Genomic DNA, 25424 nt, shown 5'->3' on the forward strand with positions numbered 1-25424 from the left:
TATTTAGAAAGTCTAACAATAAGAGAAATATTTTGTATAAATCAAAAAATAAGGCATTCAACTCGGCTAATGGAGTTTTTGTTGTGTTCTAATCACATAAATCACTGTACATATTATGCCAAAGTATAATGTCAGATTGTATTAACCCTAATGTTCATAGCAAAATTTGTCATAATATTTATTATTTCACTAATCTCTTTGTGAAATTTAGTTACCACATTTAATTATTGCAATCATACATTCCATCATGTCAAAGCTTGAAAATTCATTATCAAGTCTTGTCATACAGAGTCCATATTTTTATATAGATAACTTTTTTTGTTTGTCAGTTAATTAGAAGCATTTGAATTAATGTAAATCAGCAGAACAATTTAGGTAAAAGCATCTGCTGTAGGCATAGGTCTTAATTTGGCAGTATTATAATTAAACAGCATCACAGGTATTCCACTTGTATTATATCAGTTTATGACTTTGGACCTGATGGATACCATTCAGGTTTTTTCTCTCTCCCAAGTTGGTGCATTTGATTGTAATCCTCCTGTGTGTCTATTAGCAACTATGACAGTGCAATTTGAAAGAAGTATTTATTTATTATTTAATGCTTTTTGTATTGTAGCGGTTAATTTTGGCTTTTTAGGATAAATACCAAAAGCATTTTCAATACCTTATAAAATCAGTGGAATTTCTTCTTTGTGTGTTCAAAATATTTGCTGTCTCATGTTATATATAGAGATATATGTATAAAAATATATATAAGGGTAGATTTTCCTTCTTTAGCTGATACTGGTGTGTAACACCAGCAGGGACCATTTACATCTATTGTCTAATTCTTCACTGTACTGCTTTGGATTTCTGACAATTTTTCTGTCAATTAGTTAAGTTTTAGATCTGTATTAGATAAGTGTGTCTTCAATAAATCACTGCTATTAAAAATATAGATGTTGAAATCAAGCAAGGGCTATTCTAGGCACTGATTTTTTTTCTAAGAATAGAAAGTCAGTACATTTTTGTGGTTGCCCCTGACCATTAAGACTGGAGGAAGGTTCTTGGAGAGAATTTCTAGCCAAGCCATATACAGGTAATCAGACACCACTCCTTTTCTTGCCACTGGGAGGCTCCTGTTTAGATAGAGAGAAAAATAAAATTAACATTATAAAGACACGGGCAGCCCTGATAACATGTGTCTCACTCATATTAAGTAGAAAACATAAACTGTTCATATACAGTCATAATTAGAATGGTCATAATTAGACTACATGGTTGTTTTAATCTTATGAAGAATAAAGCTACCATTAGGCTTGATCTTGCAAACTCCTGCTCACCTGGTTAGTGCCATTAACATGGCTAGTTGTACTGGACATGGGCTGCTTGTGATTGTAACCTTAAACTGGTAAAGAAGCATTTTCAGGGTCATAAAACCCACACCTAATATAATTTTTAAAAGGATAAAAATGTAGTACATGCACAGTTTTGCAGTCCATCAGCTTATTTTCTGATCTGTAATTACTATGAGATGTGAGTTTTAGAGTATGGGTCAATTTATGGTAAACATTACCTTACCATCCCTTTTTTGAGACTGAATTAATAGAGCTAAAGAGATTTATCTGTGCATCACAAATACTAATGTATTGAAGCTGTGTATAAAAAAGTCTCTAACTAAAAATTGGTTCTGAAAATGGCTGCTTTTTTAAAAAAAAATTATTTGTGGCCTCTTTTTCTTTATGCAATTGCATCATCTTTATTCAGTTTTACATAGTTACAAGTAGATCTTGGCTAACAACTCAATTTATTATGAGCAAGTCAAAAGAATCCTTTCTCTAACTTTGAATTGTTAATAGTTGGGGGAAAAGAAAGTAAAATGTGTATTTTCTGTAGGTGAGTAAGCAAGTGCTCAACGTGTGGATTTGGATGTGAAGATTATCTTTTTGACACGTTTTCATGAGTAGAGCTTTGCTTTAAGCTCTGAAGAACTAACTAGGAAAGATTAATAGTCAGTGTAGTCCCAGAGAACCATCAGTCCAGATGCAAGTCCTTCAAAAGGTACTTAAAAGGTTATTTTTGCCCTCAGTGAATCAACACAGGTGTTTCTGTTGCTCTAGTCCAAAATCCCTTTGCACATTGGATGTTTCTCTAAGTTAGAACCAAAATCTTGCAACTCACAGGACAATGAGGTTAGCTGCCCTCGAATGCTCTTGTAGGAGTTCATTCAGACGGACTTGGCGGTAACTCTGATTAAAACAAAACAAGGGGAAAAGAGGAAAACAAGTCAGTTAGGTCAATGATCCTCAGTTCTGGTGCCTTATGGACTTCTACACTAGCCATTGCCCGCAAGATTTTCTCCTGTTGCTTTGGCAGCATTGAAAGCCAGGTCTGCTTGTGATCCAGAGTGGCAGAGATGGCAAAATACGAGGCTAAGCTGCGCTTCTTGACTAGTAGGGTTATGTGGGGGCCAGAGTTGTTCACCACTGTGTAAGATTTCCTGGGGATGGGTTTATTTTTATACAGACACAGTACCAGAGCTAGCTCAGAGTATAGGAGCTGTGCAGAGACTGTTTTGTGCTATTGTTTGATGGCAATTAATTATTAATTAATCTGTTTTCTCAGTGTCCAGCTGCCATGCCAGTAGGGCTGAATATCAGTGTGTAAATGAGCAACTTGCTAGAGATTCATCTCTTAAACAAAAGACCAGGAGTCTAGAGTAAGACTTAGCTGCTTTGTGCATTTGTATGGACTTTTGCAAATTGCATAAATGGCTGTTTGAGATTCAACCAGGATTACTTTAGGGTCAGGCTCAGGCCCTCAAAGTTTTTGTAACTTAACACAAGTCATAGGGAGCAAGAGACCAGGGCAGGTTTGTGTACAGGGAGAATGCAGCATGTGAGATAAATATATTTTAACTGGTCTTATAAATTATTCTCTCTTTCCCTGGAGAAGGTAAAAAGCTGTGGGTTTTTTCTCAATTCAGACCGTATATTTTCCTTCTCTACAGAAATTTTACTGTTCTTTTACACATGTTATATAGGTAAGAATCCTCATAATTTAGCCACTCGTTATCTCGTGAGTCATCCTATAACATCACCCTTTATCTGTGCTGCTAGATTTTTCTCTCTTGAATTTTAAATGTGTTCTAACGTCCTCCGTAAAATTCCCAGAACTGCCTTACTTCTGAAGATAAGGGGCATGTCTTTCCAGGTGTGTAAGCTAAACTTTTTGTTGCTTAGATTTGGCATTTTCATATTGCTGACTGCTTTCAACCTATGGGGTTTTTTTCCTGGTTCCTTAGTTGGTGACCTAGACAAGACCAAGCTTAATAATTTTTTTCCCTGTTGTGCCCTCACTGGTTCTGCACACAAGTGTGAATATCTGGGATTATATTCCTGTTGTCTTTTGTACCGAGATGTTCTAAGGGCTCTGACTCCCAAGTTTTGATGTATGATGCTGAGAGTACTTCAAAAGTTTTCTGCCCATAGCTGACTACCATAACTTTATGCTGCTCATGAAATCTGTGAAAAAGGTAATACAGTGAGCAGTCAGTCTGCTTCCCAGCTGTTGCAGTTGATAGCAAAGTGTGTTATCTTAAATCACCATTGATTTCAGCTTATGTTAATGTGTCAGGCTGTGACCTCTAGCGGCTCTGAGCTCAGACTCACAATCCTTGCTCTGCTAAGGAAGTTACCAGCACCATAAAGTGCAGATAACTAAACTCTCAGTGCATTCAGGTTAATCCATCAGGAACCATAAATAAAACTGCTAGATTAATTCTCTGTGAGTTACAGGAGAACCTGTCTCTTAAGAGTGGAAGAGTTCGCAGTATCCTTTTGGCCTGGTGAAGCCTGGCAGTTCATTGCTAAAAATGTACGTTACAACAAAATTAAAGAGCACCCAGGGCTATAATTTGCCCAGTGGATGAGCCAACATCTGCCGTAGAGTGGCTCTGAACTGTGGGACTGCTCCTGCGTTGTAGGTAGGTTTAGTCTGCACTCTGCCATTGAGGTAAGAATTCCTGTTAAATCTTGCCTTTGGAAAAATTCCTAGAGCCAGTTGTAGGGTTTGGAATCAGTTCTAAATTTCCCAAAGTGGTGAATGTTTTGAACTCTATAGGAGGGTCAAGCTCTAAAACAGTGGAGCCATTTAATAAACATTTCAGCAGATCTTATTAGCTCAGGCTCAGCACAGTACTGTGCAGCTTCTGGTTCAGAGGTGGTTTTCATCTGGCTGGATTTGATGTGGGCAGAGCTTCTCATCAGCCTGGAAAATACTGTGTAAACATGCCAGGGTCTTACAGAGTGCTGAATAATGCAATCACAACACACCTCTGCAGTGTTTACAATATAAATCCAATTTGTAAATATCAAATACAGGTTTGTACGTGTCGTGTTTCTAATTCCGTATCTGGTATTTCACATTTTCTTACTAATCACTTCAAACATCTGGAGTGTAAGAAAAGGTACAGATGTAAAAAGGTAGGCAAGGCTTTACCTTCTCCTTGAATGCTTCCAGCTCTGCATCTGTAATTTTCCATGGAGTCTCTCGCTTTAATTTCTCAGCAGTTGTTATATCTTTGCAGCTTTCATGGAGGCGATATGGTTCAATCATCTCTTCAAAGAATTTCCAGCTGAAACAGGAATTACAAAGGAGGCCTTGCTGCAGGGTATGAACTTGCTAACTTATTTCACAGAGGCTGTGTTTAGCAGGCCTCACTGACTGTAATTGTAGCAGAAAAACGTGCAAAATCTTTAACTATTCTTTGCTACATTGTACCCCAAGTTATATCTGTACCACTTTGATATGTTGGGGTTATTTGACAATAATTAAAAGGTAATTTGAGAATAATTAAACAGTGCATTTGGCCTATTATAGTTGCAGAGAATTTTTCTGGTTGTAGCAAAAATACTGAAATGAGTTCTACAGTAACTCCAAACTGCAGTATATTGGTTACTAACGTTAACAATGAGTATGGGTCTCCTCATAAATACTGAGCTTTTGTTATTGTTGTAGCATTACCTGGAGCAATCACCGGACTGATACAGATTTACTGTTGCAGTTTTAATGTGGCAAGGGGCTGAAGGAAATTCTGTAGGTTTTTTTTACTATACGGGGGCTCAGATTTGTGTTTATTTCCCAACTTTTCCACAGATTTTTCTCTCTAAACTTCAGTTTATTTCTTGAAGCTCTTGACTGTCATCCTCTGGAGAAGCTTATCATCCTTCTATACTTCCCTCCTTGCCCCTTTGTTAAAAGTTTCTGTCATCCCACAGAGACCTCAGGGAGTTTCTTTTATATTAATGTAACTGTATTTCTGTGAGCACTTCATGCTGACAGATGAAGTCACTGTGAAGTGAAATCAGAGGCTGGGCACAGGTTAGACTCCGCTACATGGCTAGGATTTCAAGAGATGGGTTAAAGGCTGTGACATACAGCATTTAATGTTGCTCTTGCTAAGTTGCCAGAGAGTTTGTCAACATCCTTAGTGTTTGCTTCAGTATGTAAAATAGTGATAATCCTCTTATTATTAGTGAAATAAATGGAATGCCAGCTGGGAGAGAGATACAGTGGTCTAGCAAATGTCTGGCATAATATTCACTAGTTCTGTTCAGATGGTGCTGATGCAGCAAATGTGTTTGGGTTTTATGTTAATGCCAGATATTAATTCTTTTTGATAGCTTTTATTTATGTAAAATCACTGCATAGTACTGGGAAAAAAAGAGAAGTATACTTCACAGTTCTTTATATAATTAAAAATATTAACTGAGAGATCAATAGGGCTCTAATAAGTCACTTTAGATATCTAGTAATAAAATCTTTGTATTCTGTAATTGCATTTCTGAAGTAAAAATCTCCAATGCACTGTAGAAACACTGATGAATCTAATATTGTTCTTGCAAAGTTATGCATGTGTGGAGGAATAGGACACCAAAGGATTAAGAGAGTATCCTGTGATTGCACTTGAACTCAAAGGAAAGGCTTTGGGTGGAGAAGAGGAGCCCTTTGACTATGAAATAGCTATGGACCTATCAAGAGGGCAGTAAGGGATGGGATGGAAGAAAGTACAGCAAGGTGAGAACATTTTCAGAGGATCTGTAAGACCAAGAGGAATACTATGAACTGAGTTAGGATTTAGTTATTCCCTGAGCAACCTACCATATATTTTTATCTACATAAAGCAGAAATAGACTGTTTCTATAGAGATATGTTTTAGAAAGCAAAGACTTGAAGTTTTAAATTTTTTTTTTTTACCTAATACAGTTGGAGGTGGAGCTTCCGGAACACCGTTTTATTAACTTCCTAACTTCTGTCTTGGAGCGTGAGTTCTGTAGATAAGTTAATTTTTAAAACCATTGAACCTTCATTATATATGAGTGATAGGGGAGTATTATAATATCGTCCTCATGGGAAAGGAAAAGTATGCTTATGTTTGGCCAGAAAAATGTTAGGTTTATGAATCATGGTAAATCCCAGAAGGCTGAGTTGGCAGAGATGGTGAGTTTATGAGAGAACTGTGATTGACTGAATAATATGATGAAAGGAAATCTATTGCAACCTAAATAGATATGAAAAGCCATCATAAAATGCCTGTTAAATTTAGTGGCTTGTAAGTATGGTGTCTAATTAGTCTCTATTAAAATGATTTCTTATCAGTACAACCTAAAGAAAAAGGTTGCCTATAGTTTTGACCCTTTGAGTTGTGACTGTTAAAAGGTTATTTTTTTTTTTCCTGCTCTAGGTACTTAGAAAATGATTACAATAAAGTGACAGTGTTATTCTTTGTGGTGTGTTTTGGTTTTTTTTTAGTGCTCAACATCAAAGAAACAAGCTCCTGATAAAGGCTGGCTGCTAAACAATGGATTTTAGTAGTGTTTCTTACCTCTCTTTGCTGGGCTTTATATTGATATCACAAATGATATTAATATCAGCAAATTTTATTCTGAATTTGCTTAGAAGTGAAGCCATCCTGAAAACAAAAGAGAGACCATTTTATCACTATATTTCTGAGTGCCTTGCATCAAAGAGCACTCATAAATGAGTTAAGATATCAAACGCAGTTGTCTCATTATCTTTAACTATATGACAAATTACTTTAAATGCTTTAGTGTTTCAGTTTCCAGTTACAGAATTGGATTGATGTGATTGCTGTAGTATAATTTATTTAACTGATGATCAATGAAAATCACAAAAAATGGAAACGAATAGCAGACAGAGGGAAGGGTGTTTACATTTGCAGAAAAAGTGATACTTTAAGTATTTGCAACAGCATGAATTATAAAGGAAAAATATTCAAAATGCAGTAGGACAGAATTCTCCAATACTTAGAGAGGGCTTCTGTTGTTCTATTATTATCAGAATTCTATGCATGGAGTACGTACAACATTGGTAGTGTATGCGTTGGTGAAAATTTGGCCTGGGAGGTTGATGTGCAATACTTAAAAATTCTTCATCATTTATTAATTTATATTGATCTACTCACATGTTGTCTTTACACATTTTTATAAAAGAAAATACTTTGCTTTTCTGCCCCAATTGGCAGGAGAAATAGTTTATAGCTTTGTATGTGTTTGTGGTGAGGTTAGAGAGGTTTAGTTAGGTCAGTTTTGTCCTTGGTTGAAGCATGGTTGGAAACTTCTATCTTCTTCCTTCTTTTTTTTTTTTTTTTTTTTCTGTATAAATTTGGAATTTGAAAAGGTCAGAAAGTTCCTACAAGCAAACCATGACAGAAAGACATATTTACTTATGACCTGAGAATTTACTTGTTCTTTTTTTTTATATAAGATCAACATACTGCTTATATAAATCTTGATGTCACTTGGGGCAATCCTTATTTTGAACGCCAAGAAGGGCAAAGTCTCAGCTTTTGTGGAAAGGTATTTGAGGAATTACATTTTAGCAAAAGTCCAGATAAATTTTATTTCTGAATTGGAAATACAACGGATGAAATTGTAATTGGATGTTGTATTAGATCTACCTAGGGAATGCAATAGCCACCCGACCTCCGGATTTGTCTCTTTGAAAGCTTCTGTGTGTGGTGGGTAGAATATGCTGTTGAGGAAAGCTAGTATTTAGGTAGAAACACATACACTTATTGTTTTCTTGGAGATAAACTAGGTCATTGTAAACTGTACTGACCATGCTGTTCACTCTGGCTTTTGTAGGACAAGCAGTGTACACAGGTGCCAGAACAGCCTTTGTGAAGATCTGTCATGTTTTGACAAATCTCATTCGATGTCAAAACCTCCTACTTCCTCTCAACAAACTGTGGTGACTTGAGTGCCTAGATCCAGGAGCCAGTTGTGGTCCTGAACAGCCAAGCTTGGGCAGACTCTGGACAGGGAGCAGAGAACACTTCCCTGCAGCTCCTTGAGCAGCTGTAAGACTTTTTTTTTACCCAACAATAAGAACAGTTTATAAAAACAGTTGTGAATCTCTTCTACAGAAGTATGTTAACTTTAGGGTAATCCTTACAACTGACAGAACCACAGTAAAGTTTGCTTTATATGAATGCAAAAGATTAAGGGAGCATCCCTGTGGCAGCTGTCTTTCCGAGGCACTCTGTCATAATCCTAATGATCTAGCACTTGTCCTTGCATCCATCTCGCTTGTTTTCCACTGGAGTTTTGCTGGGATATGTTGTTTTAAACTCACTACATAGTGTTGCTGCTCTTTGTTAAGTAGTTGCTGACTTTCATCCTAAATTGGTCTGCTTCCACCGGTGGTGAAATGGCTGTGCCTCTAGTGTGTAAGTGTTTTGGAAGGAAAAGTCCTATATGCAGTGATGATGAAAGTACGTTTATATTAGCACCTTTCATTTGCTTGAAGGCGAATTATGATTATGAAATACCAATTTTTTTTTAAAAAAAGCTAAGTCAAATCAGCTTGGTCTTAAAGTTGATTAACTTGCTCTTTCACTTCTTTATGTTTTACCACGGTTAATCACATTTATGTGAATTATCTGTCTATGGTATTTGCATATGAGAAGCTTCATGTGCAATTTCACTTACTGTTAACTGGACAATCTCATGTAAATCCCATAAAAGTAATTATATTCTCATTACAGAGTGCAGACTGCTCTTCTCAGAGAAGGGAATACGAGCTATTAATGGGAAAAATTGCTGGATGTGAGTTTTCTTTGGTAATCATCATTTACACTAAGCCTTGAGGGCTATACCATAAGCTCAACACTTTTCTATCATCAAATACTTTTTTTTTTCACACTGCGCAGAGTACAACAAACCAGTTGTGCTCAGAAATTCCCAGCTTCTTGCTGTATATGCATTATATTAATCTTCAATTCAAACTTTTTAAACAGTGAGACAAATATTGTTATACTTACACCAATTTTTCTTCTTCAATCCTATTGACTTTTCCTCCAGTGAAGATCCTTAATTTGCAATTTTTCCACTTCTTCCTGATAGTTAGAATGTAAGGAATTAGGATCGTTAGACCTGGAAGAACATATAAAATTGCAGGAAGATCAAATTAGTGCATTGTGTGGTTAAAAACTCCATCCTTCACTTCGGTAGTGTTGGATGTAAATTAACCTTAAAACGTTTAAGCCAGATAGAAAATTAACTATGCAATCTTAAAAGAACACAGTTTTGTGCAGGTTCCTAGATCTGTTTTTATATTTGGTAACACAGAAATCTCTCTCCCTATGGTTCTTACTTGAATTCCTTACCTCCATCATCGAACAGCCACCAAATGTCAATTGTGCCTTTTCCTTGCTTCTTTTTAAATTGAGTGCTGGCTTCTAGGAGTTTCTGATTGAATTCGCCCACATGCATTGACTGCATTGTGTTAATGGTGCTCTCTGTAATGAGAAAGAAAAAATGTGGAGGGATTTCAGACAAGTGAGGCAATGAGTAGCTTTAGGGAGCCAAGTGGAGAGAAAGCTTCAGGAAAATGAACTGTTTCTGACATAATTTCTATACTTCAAGTCTGAAAAAAATTACAGTAGAGATGCTATGGACTTTTAATATACCAATACGCACAGAAACCAAAGCTTCTGTAATACTTTGTCATTCGGTTATAACATTTTGAAAAGGATTATCTGATTGTTTGTTCTCTGGATCTTTTTAGTTAACATAAAATTCATTGCAGCCTTAAAAAGCGATCCGGAAATATCTGATACATTGTAGAAGTAAATGGCATCATTTTGCATCATTTACAAGCTCAGCTGCCTGTGAGACATATATGCCATCTATGGCAACTTCCCTGTGCTTGAGAGGGTTGTTAATTGAAAATACACTTTGATTTTTGCCGTTTGCTTGGCTGGCTTTAAAAGGTACAGTCTTGCCTATGTACTAACAATATCTTCTCTCATTCCATCTTTTGAAGCCTATGGCTTTATTACTGCTTCTCTTTCAATGATTTCAAAGAGACGGCGACAGAGTAGTATTTTAAATGGAGCAGACAGGCTTCTTTAGAGGTTTTACTCTGATCTGCTAGGTTCTGAAAATGCTTTGTTTGGTTTTCCTCTATTTCTAGAATGTGGACAGGGTAGTTCTAAAGCAGTTAGTGGCTTTCCTTCACATTTCTAGTGTCTAGTGGCTTTCCTTCACATTTCTAGTGTCTATGCTGGAAGATGCAACAACTCTGGGGAGGATGAATGTATAAGAAAAACGGAGAGGCAGGGATATTTATTAACATCATCTATCTCATATATAGAGGCAAAGTGTGTAATATGTATTTCCTTTATGCCTTTCCAAACTAAATCAAAAAGGGTAGTTGAAACAGGGGTGCACATGCTTCTGGTATTTGTTATAAAAATATATTCTACTGAAGCCTGCAAAATGAACTGAAGTCTGCCAAGTAAAGAATAATGACATTTTATGTTTTCAGTGTGTAGATCTTCTTGATACCTGTGGGAGTTGTGCACGCACAGCCAGATGTAATAATCTCTGCAGGTGAAAATTCTGAAAATACTTGTCTGCGTACAAGCATGACTTCAGGTTGGTCATTATCATTACAGCTTAGCAATTGTGAAATGAGACCTTTAATTCTGCCTGTATTTCTGTATCATTTTACTATATCTGACATATAATTTTGATTTAATCACCTGTACATTTAAGTTACATGTTGATTAGTTATTTGACAGCATGCTGTATATGTACTTTCAGTACTTTTACCACCTTAATTTGTGCATTTTTATGAAGTTATGCTTAGAATATAGAGCAGTACTGCTATTTTTACCTGTTTTTCAGCTGGGTACTATGTGTGTGTGTATGTTGGGTAAAATCAGATTGCTTGTTCCCTGAATATTGTGCATATGTTCCTGTTTTCTTTAAAAGAGGAGGGGAAAAAAAAAGGCCTCTGTTTAAAAACTGAAAACACCCTATAAAAAAAAACAAAAACAAAACCCCAACTTGTTCTGTATTCCTCAAATTTTAATAACCATGTGCTATTTTTGACAAAAATAATTCAACATAAGCTGAGCTGAGAAGCTCCTCTAGCAAATGAGGGGGGAAAAAACCCTAGTGCTGGACAAGGTAGCGTGTCCTGCCAGCAGAGGATGCTCACTCTATTCTGCATTACATGCTTGTGGCCACTAAGGCAGGCTTGCACAGGGTAGGTCCTGTTCCAGGGGCTTCTGTGTGGCTCAGGAGTTTTTGCCTTGGAGTCGAAGTCCAGTTTGGATACTGGTGAAAATGTGATGCATTGAAGGGTCGGGGAGAAGTAATTTTGGAACTTACCCTTTTTTGTTTCACGTTTTGAGATATTGAGTGTACTGGCTTTTTTGAGGAATCCACAGATGCCACTTTTTCCTTCTTCAAAATCATTTTCTTTAATGGTAGCTTCCAGTGCCAATCTTTCCTGCTCCAGCTTCTCTAGTTCCTCTGTATTTTGGGAAAAATAAGGGAACTGGTAACGCGTCACATTCTATTTTAAATTAAATCGCTTGCTGAAATAATGTCAGTGATGTAACTGCTGTTTTGGTACTTTGTACACAACGCCGGGAGGAAAAACTCTTTCTAAAATGCTATTCCTTGCAAACCAACAGGGAGGAGGAAGCTGAATTAATCTCTGGAAGCTGTAACTTAGGGTGCCCACACTTACAGAAATGGTGTGTACTTAAAGTGCTACTCGGCTGCTCTCAGATTTCCTCTTCTGGATCAGATTCAGTATTACTGTATTTTATGGTTACACGAGATGCTGTTTATTGTGTTATGTTTGTGGATTTGTTTGGTTGTTTTCTTTCCCCAAGAATTTAAAAACGCATTAGGAAAGCTGTTTTCCTAAAGTGAAAAAGCTGAGGTATTGAGTTCTAGCCCTTGGGTCCCTATTGTAAGAACAAGGGCACATGGCTTTGAACTTTGAGATTCTCAGAAATATGTGAGGATCCTGAATATTTAATGAGTTTCTATGCTGAAATATTTTTAATGTCTTAATTTTTTTCAGCATTTGCTGCAAAGATGTAAGCTTTAGCTAACCAGTTCTGTAAATTCAGTAATACAAAAGAACAATTTCATCTTAGCAATATTAGACTTTTGCTGAGAATGTGTTACTGGAATATATTATGGTGAGACACTAATTACTATTATCCAGGCATTTGCCTGCAGAAAGCTTTTTTCATAAGGAAAACTTCTATTTGAGTAATACATGAACTTAAAGTGAGAGAAATTCATTTAAGATATTGTGTTGGTTTTTTTTAAAAAAAAAAAAACCTTCAAACCCTCACTAGCTAGGCATTATTAGCTGTGTTGGCACTCTCAACTACCAACAGAAAGAAGATAATTTCTTTTGCTTTAGCATCCATGTGCTTCTCATTACTAGACATGATGATAGTCACTAACTGAATGGTTACTCAAAACTAAAATTTCAGTCTCTCTATTAGGAGCAAGTATAATAGAATGCAATGGTTGTTTTTTGTTTGTGGGGGTTTTTTTTGTTTGTTGGGTTTTTTTGGTGTTTTTTTTTTTTTTTTTACTACAAGTGCTTTGTACTTGCTTCAAAAGGTTTTTGCATTTTTGAGGGTTTTCCTTCCCCCCTGCCCCGTGTTCCTAATTCTTTCTGATTCCTTGTGTCTTAATGCTCGGAGCAGGTTTGCTGGTCTGCCAGAACGCAAAGCTGGTATTTGCTGTCGTGTCCCTGGTGTTTAACAGCCGTATGCTCGAGCAGCCAGTTTCTGAAGGCATCAAGCAAAGCGACAGGCAGATATCTTTCCGCTATCAACAGGGGGGAGGGAAAAAAGCGTGTTTAGTTTGGAATTTTTTCTGAATTCCCGTGGTTTTGCCCTGCAGCTCTCCGCGAGTTTCCCCGGCGAGGCCGGGGGCCGGTTTACAGCAGGCGGCAGCAGAGCGTCGCCGTGCCGTGTCTGGGGGTTTTGCTGGGTTCCTTCCTGATGCAAAATGTTTATCTGGGCGGGAGGGCGAGGGCCCCTGCGAGTAACGTCCAGGTCTAGGCTCCATCTGGCTGCTCAAGTGGACAAACTAAGGAGAAGTGGGAAAATTATCATGCTGGAAACCTAGAGAATGTTACGATGGGGTTTTTGTGCGGAGTCATTCCCCTGCCAGGGTATGTGAGGGACCAGTAAGACCTCTGTGTCCTGAAGAGGAAAAAGGAAAAACGAAGGCCACCCTTGTATGTAGCTCTTGGAAGCCCTTTGTTTAGGTACAGCAGCCTGCATGCTCCATCTCCCTCTACCTTTTCCACCCAGATGGCATCTCTCCCGAAGTGGTTGCAGTACAGTGGAAAGTTTTCCCTTTCCCCCTGAGATGTGCACCACTAACCTAAGGAAGATTGAACAAAAAGGTGAAAAAGAGAAGTGATGTTTCCTATGGGTTCCAGATTTTTGTATGTGTGGGAACTCTTTGGGCCCCAGCATTCCACAGAGGTGGTACCAGAGATCTCAGGTAGGCAGAGGGATGTGCCAGGAGCAGGAAGGAATCTTGCTGCAGGGTTACTGGTTGCTGTGGCACAGCATGGTTTTACTGCTTTAGTCAGTGCCTGTGCTGGAAGTGCTTTGGGAGTTAAGGGGCTCTGCACACCAGAGAACTCAATATGTGAGGCTTGGCCTCCTTCTGTCACTGCCAGTGGTTCAGGAAGGATTTCGGGCAGGACTGAAACCGCAGAAGCAAGGAGGAACTATTCTAGAAACCAGACGGTGGCTCTAAGAGTATCAGTTAGATTCCTTCTCGTGCTGAGGATGTCACCAGCACAGATATTTGACTGTTGAGTCACCACATACCTTGAACCTGAAGGACCTGAGATATGTCAAATCCTTGGCTAATTCTGACGATAATCATTCCGAGCTCAAAATCAAAGGCATCACTGAAAAGAAAAAGAATAAATAAAATTTCGCATCATGCACGTCAATAAGGAAAGCTACTTTGAGCACATCAGTAAAAGTGTTAGTGCTCACAGGGAGCTGTTACTGCCGTGTGCTAGGCTGCTTTAGGTAAAATTTCAGGAGGAATTGCCCAAGGTTAAGTACTATCAACTTTCTTCCTCCATGTAACAAGAGAGTATCATTGGTCATTGGAACAGGTAGGCTGTTCCTGAAATGGGTCTTTCTGGCAACACTCTTTAGGAACTAGGTTGCTATTGAATAAATTTTGTGTGTGTTGTGTGGTTGTTTGGTTTTTTTTTTGTTGGTTCCCCCCCCCTCCCTCCGCTTCTCTGAGGAAATAGCAAAGCTGAAGTGGGTTTTGTTGTTCTTCAACTCACTTCAGCTTTACAGGTGAATTTTGAGTAAGAATCTATGAGAAGCCTGTTTCTAAATTACTGTTTCCTAGCTAAATCCCAGCCCACAGAGCTGCTGAGCCTTAGGCACACATGAGATTTGAAGCAAGGCTCTTCCTCTGTCTCCTAGGCTTAAAAGAAGAATTCCATGATGTCCTCTTATTCCCTAAGTACATTAGGGTTGTTTTTCTCTGAGCTCCTGCCCACTAAAAATGGGAAAATACAGTTCTGCAAAAGCACTGCTGACAGCAGTGCAGCTTCTTTATGTGGCATTGTCAAGCCACATCAGCTCCGACAGCACCAGATGTTTGCTAAGCAGATCTTGCTTGGTGTGTGAAGCCAAGGAACCTTTTTTAATGGGCAGGAACTTCTGTTACAGAGCTGGCATGTGTGAACCCAGATTTGTAGGTATTTTCTTAGATTGTTTCTACATGTCAAATTCTGTATGGAAATGCTATATTAATCTAGTCTTAGAGGAGTAAAAAAGGAGATGCTGAACTATGACTTACTGTATAACGCCCACATAGTTTTCAACTTGCGTGACAGCGGCATTTCTCCAGTCCTTCTTAAATCCAATCACCAAGGTATTTGGCTTCATTCTACCCAAGCCTGAGGCCTAACAATATTAAAACACTGCTTGAGAAGGTACACACACATGCTTTTAGTGTAAATGAAAAGTAATGGCAAAAGATAACTGAATTAATGTTCTGGAGACACTTACAACTAGATTGCATTCCATGAATGTCCTTCATGCTCATACTCATGCAGAAAGCAGAAAGATTAGCTCTAAATCATTCCAACTATAAATAATTTTAGATGACAGAAATGTAGTTTTGCTAAATTAGCGTTCATTTGCATTTCTTCTGACATGCTCTCATTAAAATGGTTCAATAACTTGGAATCAAGAGAGATTTCAAGCACTGTTTTTTATGCTTATGCTAACATAATAGCATACAGCTTTTATCAGATTTGGAATACCCAATAGATGAACTGAGTCTGAAATCTCTTAAAACACCTCAGATATGCAGAGAAGGCGTAACTTCTTAAGAATCTTTTTTTTTGCCTTGAACTTATGAACTGTTGCTGTTCTGTTTGCTGTATTCTTTGCAGAAGTTTATCCAAAATTAGCTGAGCATGCTTTATAGATAAAGTTACAGTTTATAAACAGGAAGAACAAATGGTTTGTCAAGCTATTAGATTGCCTCCAAAACTGGGCCTGGATGCTAAAACCTGAACAAGTAAGGGTTGTCAGATCTAGATTCAGCTGACCGAATTTTTACAGAAATCTAAGTACTCAATATATTGGGAACCTTCAGGAGGAGACCAACAAATACACCAGCTTGTCAAGTTGTTAACATTTACCAATTTTAACTACTAGCAAAAAGAAAATAGATAAAAACTGTTGGAACGTTGGTGGGTTTTTTGAAGTAGCACTGATATATCTGCACTATCTATGCTGAAATGAATAACTGGTTGGCAAAGCAATGCAGATGTCCTTAGGTTACAATAATGATGATATGGTTATCATTCTGTTTGCTAGAAGGGAAGTATTTGTGGTCCAGTAGTTTACTTTGGCAATAGTGTTTAAGTAGTAATAGGAAGGAAGAGATCATTAGACTGTAACAGTTCTCAAAAACATCAGAAGGATCTCCTACTAAGACAATGTATAAACCCAAGATGAAGTGTCCTTGAAGGCTTTGATAGAACAAAGGGATCTTTATTAAACAATATTTCATCTTGCCCAATTGTACTGTTCATTCAGTAAGTGTACAAAGAGCCCTGGTAGGCTACCAGTGGGTGACTGTTACTCAGAGTATTTTAGTTGATTCCCTACTGTCTCAGTTTGCACTGATGTCTTTTCAGCAGTGTATTTTGTGCAATGGATGGGATTTTTCTCTACATTTTACTCAGTACCTGTATGTTTAAATATTCATGTTTGTGAGAGAGAAAGAGGGAGATGAGAAATATGAAAACAGTGCCTCTGTGCCTTCATTAAGGCCATTTTAAATGGACCGTTGGAAATGATTTGCTATATTCTTAGAGTAATAGAAAAATATTGCAAACTCTTTTATTTAGATGGCCTTCTCTCTGTTTGCAGAAAATGTGTATTACACGTTTTCAATTTTCAATGAATGCAAAAATATTCTCGGATATTTAATACACTGCATAATGCCAAACAATAGAATTGATTTGAAGTGTATCAAGTTTGGCTGCATAGACATTCATATGTTGCCCTGTAGATGCCTCTCTTTTTGTATACTAGTGCCTTGTTCATTTAGGAGAGAATCAATCTGCCTTGTCTCGTAATTCCATAGCCCAGGACTAGATGTCTTTATAAAAAAACCTGTAGTATAATATACATGTACCCTCAGAATGCCCTTTAACTTTATGACATTATCCACATATACACAGGACTTCTTAACAAGTAAACAGTAATGCTTTACGTAAAGGGATGCTTTGATGTAACACTCCTCTATGTGTTCTGTAAACAAAAAGCTCACTTGAAGTAGACTTTTGACTCCGTCTCTGAAGCTGTCAGCTGCCACTGCTGCATAAAAGGCTTTTCTTTTGTTCTTTGTGAGCCAGGCCTGCTTTTTTGCCATGCCACTGTTCATCTCCTTAACACACAGCTTGCGTGGTCCCTGCATGATACAATAAAATATTGTTAAGAAGGCTTTGTATTATACATCACACAGTGATTTTGAAGGAGTTACCTAGTCTGCTGTGGGAGCGAATGGAGAGAGTTGGAAAAACACAGTTCCAAAAAGGGTCCACAGAGATTCAGCCCTTTGAAAAGAACTGTGCTGCTAACATAGTTCACATTCTGTTCGAGAGGGCTGGGGCTGTTAATGCTACTTAAATGTAGTGATTCTGATGGAAAGAAGGACTACTATGGATTGTAACATCTTAGAAAAATATCTAAGGTATGATGAAGCATCTCAGAGTTAATTAAGTCCTTCCCTGACTTGACTACATAAACAAGTCTCAGCAGATTTAAATATACATGGTTATGCTCCTGTCTACTAATAGTAAGAGAAAAGAGTTGTTGCCATACAATTAAAGATGCAAATGCACTTGTCACCAGGTTCTTCCAGTGATCATCTGGTAATTTAGTGAGATAAAATCCACATGCGTATCCAAGTCACAACTTGGATACACTGACTTGACAGCAGAGAATGGGCTGGCAGTTGGTCCCTAAAAGATTAGGCCCAGGGAAGAGATCAAGTGTGCAAGCATGGCCTTTAGAAAGATTGAGATAACTTTGGGAAGCATGTATCTGGAATTTAATTGATTTTTTAAAAAAATCTGTGCTCTTAAGCTTGAATTTAAGGTTTGCTAGGCTTTGTTTATTCCCTTTCATGTTGTCGTTAGGAAACTGAATCAGTAATACAGATCTTCTGCAATGAAGATGAAACTCTGAGAGGGACACTCAAGAGTCTCAAATACTTGTTTTAGTGTTGTTAGGCTGGACAGGTAGTCTTCGCTTTCCAAGGCAGAATAGAAGAGCGGAGCTGTAAACCGTGGGAGCACGTCCAGCAACATCAGAGACAGAAGCAGTAATTAGACGTGCCAGAAGGATAGAGCTGGCTTGGAAGAACTTGGAATCCAGTGCATGTTTCTGTGTGCCTAACTTGCGAAGTGGTACCGGTTTGGTTTGTTATAAACAGATAGTTTTGAACTTTGGTCTGCTGCGGTGTTTCATTTTGTGCAAAAATCATTCCTTTGTGCTTTTAAAAATTTCTAATGTGTTTGAGAATGCTGGCAAGTTGCAATTTTGGTTCTAATGGAACAGATAACTAGAGAAATTGGTAGAAGTTTCCTATAATATAAAACTAGGAAGGCTTGGTAAACTCTTGCTCAGGAGATTGTATTTCAAAATTAACATTTAAATCCTTCACATTTAAAGTAAGTTAGTGTAGGGTAGCTTCTTCTGCTAAGCTGGGAAACTGGTTAAAATAGAGCTGAGGGAGATCTAGATTTTTTTTTTTTTCTTCCATAGCAAATACTGTAAGCTCAAAATTTATTTCCTATTCAAGAACAGTGTAAAACTCAAACTGAAAGAAATGATCTTCAAAGTTAAATGTATGAGGGAGAGTCACTTAGTTAAAAATCAATTTCTGAAAGCTGATTTTGAATGTAAACCCAAAATGTCTTCCTTCTTAAACTTTTCAGCCTTACTGAAACTTTTTTGAGGAAAATGGGATGTACTATACCCTTACATAGATGTAGAAATAACTAAAATACATTTACTTTCGGTGAACTGGCTAGAAAAAGAGGCAAGGCTTTCAAAATAACCTTTCTGGCTAGTTCATCTAAAAAAACCCCCCAAAAAATAGCATTGAGAAAGAAGCTGTGAAATGACCTGGCAGACTTCATATGTCATGTTTTTTATCTGTGCCTTTTTCATTAGTATTATATCTATTTATAAAGTGAGTTTTGACCTGATCAAAAGTCGGTTGGGATGATGCTCGCTCAGGTGTTGTCCCTTGTGTATGTTTCTGAAGTCGGTATGGCTATTTGGGAAGTGCAAGGGGAAGGATGGGAGAGTCCATGTGATCTTCCTTTAATGAGATAGTGCTCCATTCTTGGATGATAGTAAATTTACTGGAGTTTGTTTGGATTTAATGGCTGTAACTTAAGAAGAGTTTGATCCTGGCTGCTGGAAGAGTTGTGTAAAGAGCTGGGAATAATAAGGTGAACAATAAGATTGAAGTTCCCTTGTGGATAACCACAGGAGAAAAGTCTTGCTCTTCTTCCCAGTCTCTCTAAGGAGAGTACCTGAAGATAGTTTCACAACTGGCTTGTGCAATATGTTTCTGCCGGCCAAGAGGACAGTCCCACCCTTCTATAAGATGATAGCCTATCTGTGTCCTTCCCTGCTCGTCCCTTGTATCACTGTTAATGTTTGTGCAGTTGTACAAAGAGTCCAGTGAATTTGCAGACTGAAGACTAACCTTGCAAAAATATTTCACGTGAAGGCAGGGAGTAAAAGCAGAATAGCTCTTTTTGCTAGAAACTCAGACTGTTCAGGCCAACGTGCAGCCACAACCTCAGAGACAAATAACTTTTAAATCATCTTTATGTTCAGTTGCCATATTATCTCTGAACTATCTACCACTAATATTCCTGGAAAGTTTCAAAACTTTACGCATAGCTAGCAGCATGTCAGCTTTTGAGGCAAAATATGCTGGGTGTTACTTTTATGGCTAAATAATCTCTCTTTATCTGTTATGATATATACTGTAGGCTGCTCTTCAACGTGGCCCCTAGGAATTTTATCATCAATAAAAAAAACTACAGTTTTGCAAATCACAAAGGTTCATTGTGTCACACTCTTATTACCAACTGAATTAAATTTTCCTTAAGTTGCTGAAGAAATAATAATTTATAAAAAAACAGGGAAAATTCTTACACTAGCAAAATAGACTTAGGTTTTTTTTGTGTAGACAGGAATGAAATCTCAGTTCTCTATAGAAAATACCAACATTAGAGAAACATGTCTAAGAATTCAGAAAACCTGCTGAAACTCAACTTTAGGAAGCTGCATAGTCTCAACATCATCTTAGGATGGATTCTATGCTTACTGAGTGCAGTGGGAAACCCAATAATAATTACAATATAGAAGAATTAGGACCATTCACTCTTTTAGAGTAATTTGATTTGGGAAGAATCACATGTAGGTCTTCTGTACTCCCTTTCTGCAGTGTGGCAGCGTCAAATGAATTATTCCTACACTCCTGTAGAGAAATATATTGTGTTGCCTGGATTGACTCTCTTAGTTAGATTCTGCACTCTATTTGGTGCCATGAGCTGGGTTTTTTTCCTCTCAAAATTAAAAGGTTGTTATAATATTTAAAATACATTCTCTCCTCTACACTGCAAACCCATCTGTTTTTATTCTGTCCTAATGACAGACTAGATCTTCATTCTTTAAGATACATCATTTCCTGTGTATAACTAAAAATATACTTTACTCCTGTCTTTGGACCTCAGAAGAGCATGTTTATCCTGAAAATTAGCATTGTTACAGTTTTGGGAAAACCACTGCAAAGAGAGCTGAATTGCTTGCCAAACCTCAGCACTGCAAACCAGTGACAGCTGAAAGTAGAGCCTGGGTAATTTGACTCATGCACTATAATCCTTCAGATTTGGAGGGATTTTTTTTTTTAATTTTTGGGGGAAGGAAGGGAGAGTGTTAAGCCTTGCTATGTCAGTTAAAAAAAAAAATCCTTCTAATGCTTTACTTTTTTCAAACTATTTTTTGGTCCATCTACTATGAACTCTGAAATGCATCTCAATGAGGCATTTACCAGCAGGCTCTGCATCGGCTGATAGCTTTCCTGTCAAGACTTATGACAAAATTCATTCTCAGCGCAAATCTCTTTCATGGTCTGCACAGACGCCCGTCAGCACCAGTGGGAACATTGTGTGCCGAGTGAGAGTGGAATGTGTAATGGCGATCTGCAGCACCCACTGGTGCTGAATTTTCAGATTTGTATCCGTTGACCTTACCGTATACACTTCACAACAGATGCACAGCCCGTTGTTTTTTGTGAAAGTATGTGTGATGTCTAGCAGAGCAGGCCTGATCATAGGAGCTCCTGTTAATGCTAGGCACTGCGGTCTGTTAGGAGGGAAAAAGAGATTGTATTTAATTGGGTGCTGCATTTATTCAGAATAAGCCATTCTACTATTCACTGGAAATCTTACCTGAAGTTTTTCACGTGGTCTTCCACTGTAGTTAATGCCAGCGCGCTGTCTAAGGCATTAATAAAGTAAAGAGCCTGTGTAGAAGAGCCCCAATTTACTTCTGCATGTAATAAAGATAAATAATGCATATTAAACCATGGGCTTTTCCCTATGTTCTATTGCAAAGGTCAGCAATTGTTATCTACGAGCCAAAGCAGGGTATATTCTCTCATGTTTCATAGATACAGAGCTGTTGTTCTTTGTGCTTCATAATAGAATAGGTTTGTGTGATGCAAAAACAAACATGCAAATAAATCCTCATATTCTTCATATAAAAATTGTAGGAAATGTTCTTCCTCTGCTTAAAAACTGTTTTCTTCTCTGTTTCCTTCTCCCATCTATAAAATGGACAGCCCTGAGTCATGTGTTTCGTGTGGCATTTCAGGAAGTTCAAATTAAACCATTAGGAAGGAACATTGCTAGCTTCAATTAGCTCTGTTCTACTATGTAGATAAAAAATTGTTCTCCAAAACCAATTTTGGTGTGCACATCTTCTCATGGTATCGTGCAGCTGTTCGGTGGATGGAGACAGTTAAGAAGCAGCTTTCCACACTTTGAGATCTACATAAATGCAGATCAAGTCTCATTATGCCAAGATACAAAGCTAATAGTGCAACTGAGTGGAGGTTTGTATAGGGGTCTCCTTTTCTAAGGAGTATTAGTCTTTTCTGAAGCCTTTAGTTGCTGCTAAATAAATGCTGAACAAAAGTCACTCTCTTAGAGACCAGGAGATAGATTGCTTTTGTATAGTGTCTTCAGTGAATTTAACGCAGCTTTAAGCTGCTACTTTGCAGCAAAGACACTGACAATATACTAGCAAAGGGTAGAAATCCTCAAATGCTTTTGACAACTGCCTTGTGACAGGTGCGTTCTCCTACAGCTGATGGTATTTACAGGAAGACCTTCTGTGGGTATTTACCCACAGACCTTCCCAGTGGGTGTGAGAGGATGGATAGGGAGGACCACACCAGTGCAGCAATATACACAGAAAAGAATAACACAGGCTCGGACTGGGTGTTGCTTTGTCAAGCTAGCTGCAATGAAAACACATCTTCTGCTAGGAAACTGGCCTCTGTTGTTTGCTTTTTTTTTTGCTTTTTTTTTTTTTTTTTTTTTTTCCCCCCCTACTGCAGAAGTAATTTAGATGGTTAGCACTGAAATCTCGACCTGGGTTAGTTTTGTCCTGGATATGAATAACCAGGCTGCCCAGTCTTGTACTGGTCCTGTATTGTATTAGTGCACAGATTTCTGAGGACAGCTCCTGTGACTTGCTGAGCTACTAAGATTTTTCTAGCAGTAAAGCATGCTCATCTTTCTTGATTTACTGAGGAATTGCAGGGAGGAGCTGGAGAATGATCAGTTCATGAGTAATTCAGCTTGCATTTTTGTTGTAGGTTTACATTTTGAGTGAGGACTCCAGATGAGTCAGCTAAGAGCACAGCAAAATTCAGGTAGGCTTTGTGTGTGGACAGAAAAAAATTGAGTTATACTTGAGAGAAAGTGCAAATGTAGTAAAGATGTGGTGGGAATAAAGCAGTATGCTGGAATGTTTATACAAAGCCCTTAACCATACCTGAAGTGCTTGTTGAACAAGTGAAAATTCACCAAACTATCATCTTCATCTGTATTACATAAAGTGAGATTTAATAGGATGCTCCAGACTTCCCTCAAAAGAAAGGTATTGGAGAAAAAGTAATGTCTAATTCTGTAAGCAGAATTAATTCCTGTAAAATCCAGCCTGGCTGGTAACATACACACAAAGTAATAGTGGTTTGTGGCCTTACCTGGTTTCTTATATGTTACATAAATATATAGAAAGAGCTCAATGGCATAAGTGATGAGAGCTGCCCACCAGTTGATGACAAACATGACACCACAGCACAACAGGGCTCCAAAAAGTGACACCCACATGTTATAATATCTGAATGCAGGTCTCCAACCTGTTTAAAGAGAATTGAGGAAATTGGAAGAGCACATAATGTATTGATAAAATAGCGATCCACTGATTTTGTGCATACACACCCATGTGCCATTTGCTTCAGGCTCTGTCAGAAGGGGTGGGAGTGATAGGTGCAAGTTCTCAGGTATCATGACTATCCACAGATACTTTCAGGTGTTGGCTGATGCAGATTTCTAGATGTACAGAGTACTGAGAGGAAAGTTTATCCCAATACTGTAAGTGCACCTGTCTTAAACTTGGAAATTGCCTGACCTCACCACAGAAAAATAAAATAATTTGCAATTTACTTTAGAAAGAGATTATTCCTGCTGCTTTTCAGCTGCAGTACTGAATCCATCCCCTGCTAGCAATTAAAATGATGAGGCAAGCAGTGAGCCTCCATGGTTTGCAGGTCTCTGCCAGGTGTTCTACAGAGCAGACTCTTTGGAGAGGGGGAAAAAAAACCCACGGAAGATACAAGAGGCTGAGCAACTGTATCTTGGATCATTTTTGTAATGAGGGAATGGGAAGGTCCTGCTGTGAAGAAATTTGCTGTCCTGTAGCCTTGCAATTATTATAATCTATCACTGTGAGTTGGCAGAAATTAACTGGAGGAAATGAGAAATGAAAAATGGCTGTAGTTTTGTCTGAAATGTTAAGTAGTGGCAGAGCAGAGTCAGATGCATGCCCATGAAGTCTATAGAGGTAATTTTTACTCGGCTCCAAGGCCATGTAGAGCAGATCTGCATTTGTTCAGCTGTGGAGATAATTAGCAGAAGTGCTCATCTTTTCTGCCCTCTGAACAAATGGCACCATGCAGATCTACAGGAAGGAAGTTGATGTAGGCATTTATGTCACTACTGCAGTTTCTTCACACTGGAAATAAAAAATGTATTCCTCACTCCTTGAATTGAATAATTGATTTGCAGTGGCAGGAAATTGTCTTTCCTGTGTGCCAAAACCAGCATTGCTCAGCTGGTTGACTTTAGTCCTTCATGAAGATGAGACTTACTCTGCTGTGGCGATGCACAAGCCTGAAAGCCAGTATGTTCCCTTGCTGCACAAGTGGAGAGAGGGGCTCTCAAGTAACCCCTGAACAAGACCTCATTGCTCTTCACCTTACAGTTCGGCTACTAGCCACTGCAGAGCTGTGCTGATGCTGTTTGGTGGACCTGTTCTTGTTCTACATGTTCCCTTCCAGGCAGTATCACTGCTAGCACAATTACTGCTCTTGTGAACTTTCCTGTAAATTTCTCTGTAGATTTGGAGAAGGACATAATAGCTCCCCACTGTACCTGGCTTACTTTTTGTGGCTAGAGTTGGCCATAGGTTTTTATTCACCCATGTTGTGTGACAGTGAAGGGAAAAAAACACCCTGAGGAGGAGTTTTTCTGCTCCAGTGGGATCCACCAAAGTCTTTTTCATCCTGTACAACTGTAGAGAATGTAAGAACTGGAGCCATTATTTTTATCTTTTGGAGATAAATAAGATGTCATCATATTCAATGAGAGCAGTAAAACTTCAGATCACATAGCTTAGGTATTTTACAGGTACTGCAGCTTTCTCTGACATACAGTCAAAAACTTGCAGAGATCAGAATGAAGCCCACATTTAAATCACTGGTGATTGCAGACTCACCTGGAGATTTTGCGTATGAGGCATGAAAGCAGGAGAAATTAATCAAAGCGTAGGAAGCCAGGAAGAAATTGGAGATGATGGGAGCAATGGTATTCAGTTCAGCTGCAAGACAACATGCACACAAGTCAGACATACACACCAGTTTCCTCGATTGTTGGATAGCTTTTTCCTCATGATGCATTAAGTTTGGACACTGTCTGAATTTGTTATCCAGGGAGAGCTTGGGTATTTTCCTGTGGTACTAATTTAAGGCCACCTTGATATACTTTCACTCATATTAAGTAGTGTCTGCTGATGCTGATTTTAATAACATTATGTGCTATGCAAGGTTGTACTTGATACTCTGATTTTACAGACTAGCTCTTAATGATGGAGCTCTGGTGTAAACTTCATATAATGGAGAGGACAGATGTGTTTTGTAAAA

At 38.2% G+C, this 25424-nt stretch overlaps 1 protein-coding gene across 3 annotated transcripts in view; it reads right to left on the minus strand.

The window, feature by feature from the left end:
• Nucleotides 1-982: 982 nt before the first annotated feature.
• The window catches only part of SLC12A1 (solute carrier family 12 member 1), a 47370-nt gene continuing 22928 nt past the window's right edge, over nt 983-25424 (minus strand). For all 3 annotated transcript variants that reach the window (XM_086756869.1, XM_086756868.1, XM_086756867.1), the window contains 14 exons: nt 25001-25102; nt 23208-23363; nt 21385-21484; nt 21187-21298; nt 17175-17315; nt 15183-15289; nt 14180-14262; nt 11685-11828; nt 9671-9802; nt 9326-9437; nt 6866-6952; nt 4480-4615; nt 2161-2228; nt 983-1118 (listed from right to left, as the gene is read on the minus strand). In XM_086756869.1, the coding sequence (XP_086612995.1) occupies nt 983-1118; nt 2161-2228; nt 4480-4615; nt 6866-6952; nt 9326-9437; nt 9671-9802; nt 11685-11828; nt 14180-14262; nt 15183-15289; nt 17175-17315; nt 21187-21298; nt 21385-21484; nt 23208-23363; nt 25001-25102 (1616 nt within the window). The remainder of the gene's footprint in view (nt 1119-2160; nt 2229-4479; nt 4616-6865; nt 6953-9325; nt 9438-9670; nt 9803-11684; nt 11829-14179; nt 14263-15182; nt 15290-17174; nt 17316-21186; nt 21299-21384; nt 21485-23207; nt 23364-25000; nt 25103-25424) is intronic.

Source organism: Chlamydotis macqueenii, chromosome 12 (genome assembly GCF_036417535.1).
Source record: "Chlamydotis macqueenii isolate bChlMac1 chromosome 12, bChlMac1.mat, whole genome shotgun sequence".
In the NCBI taxonomy this organism is placed as follows: Eukaryota; Metazoa; Chordata; class Aves; order Otidiformes; family Otididae; genus Chlamydotis; species Chlamydotis macqueenii.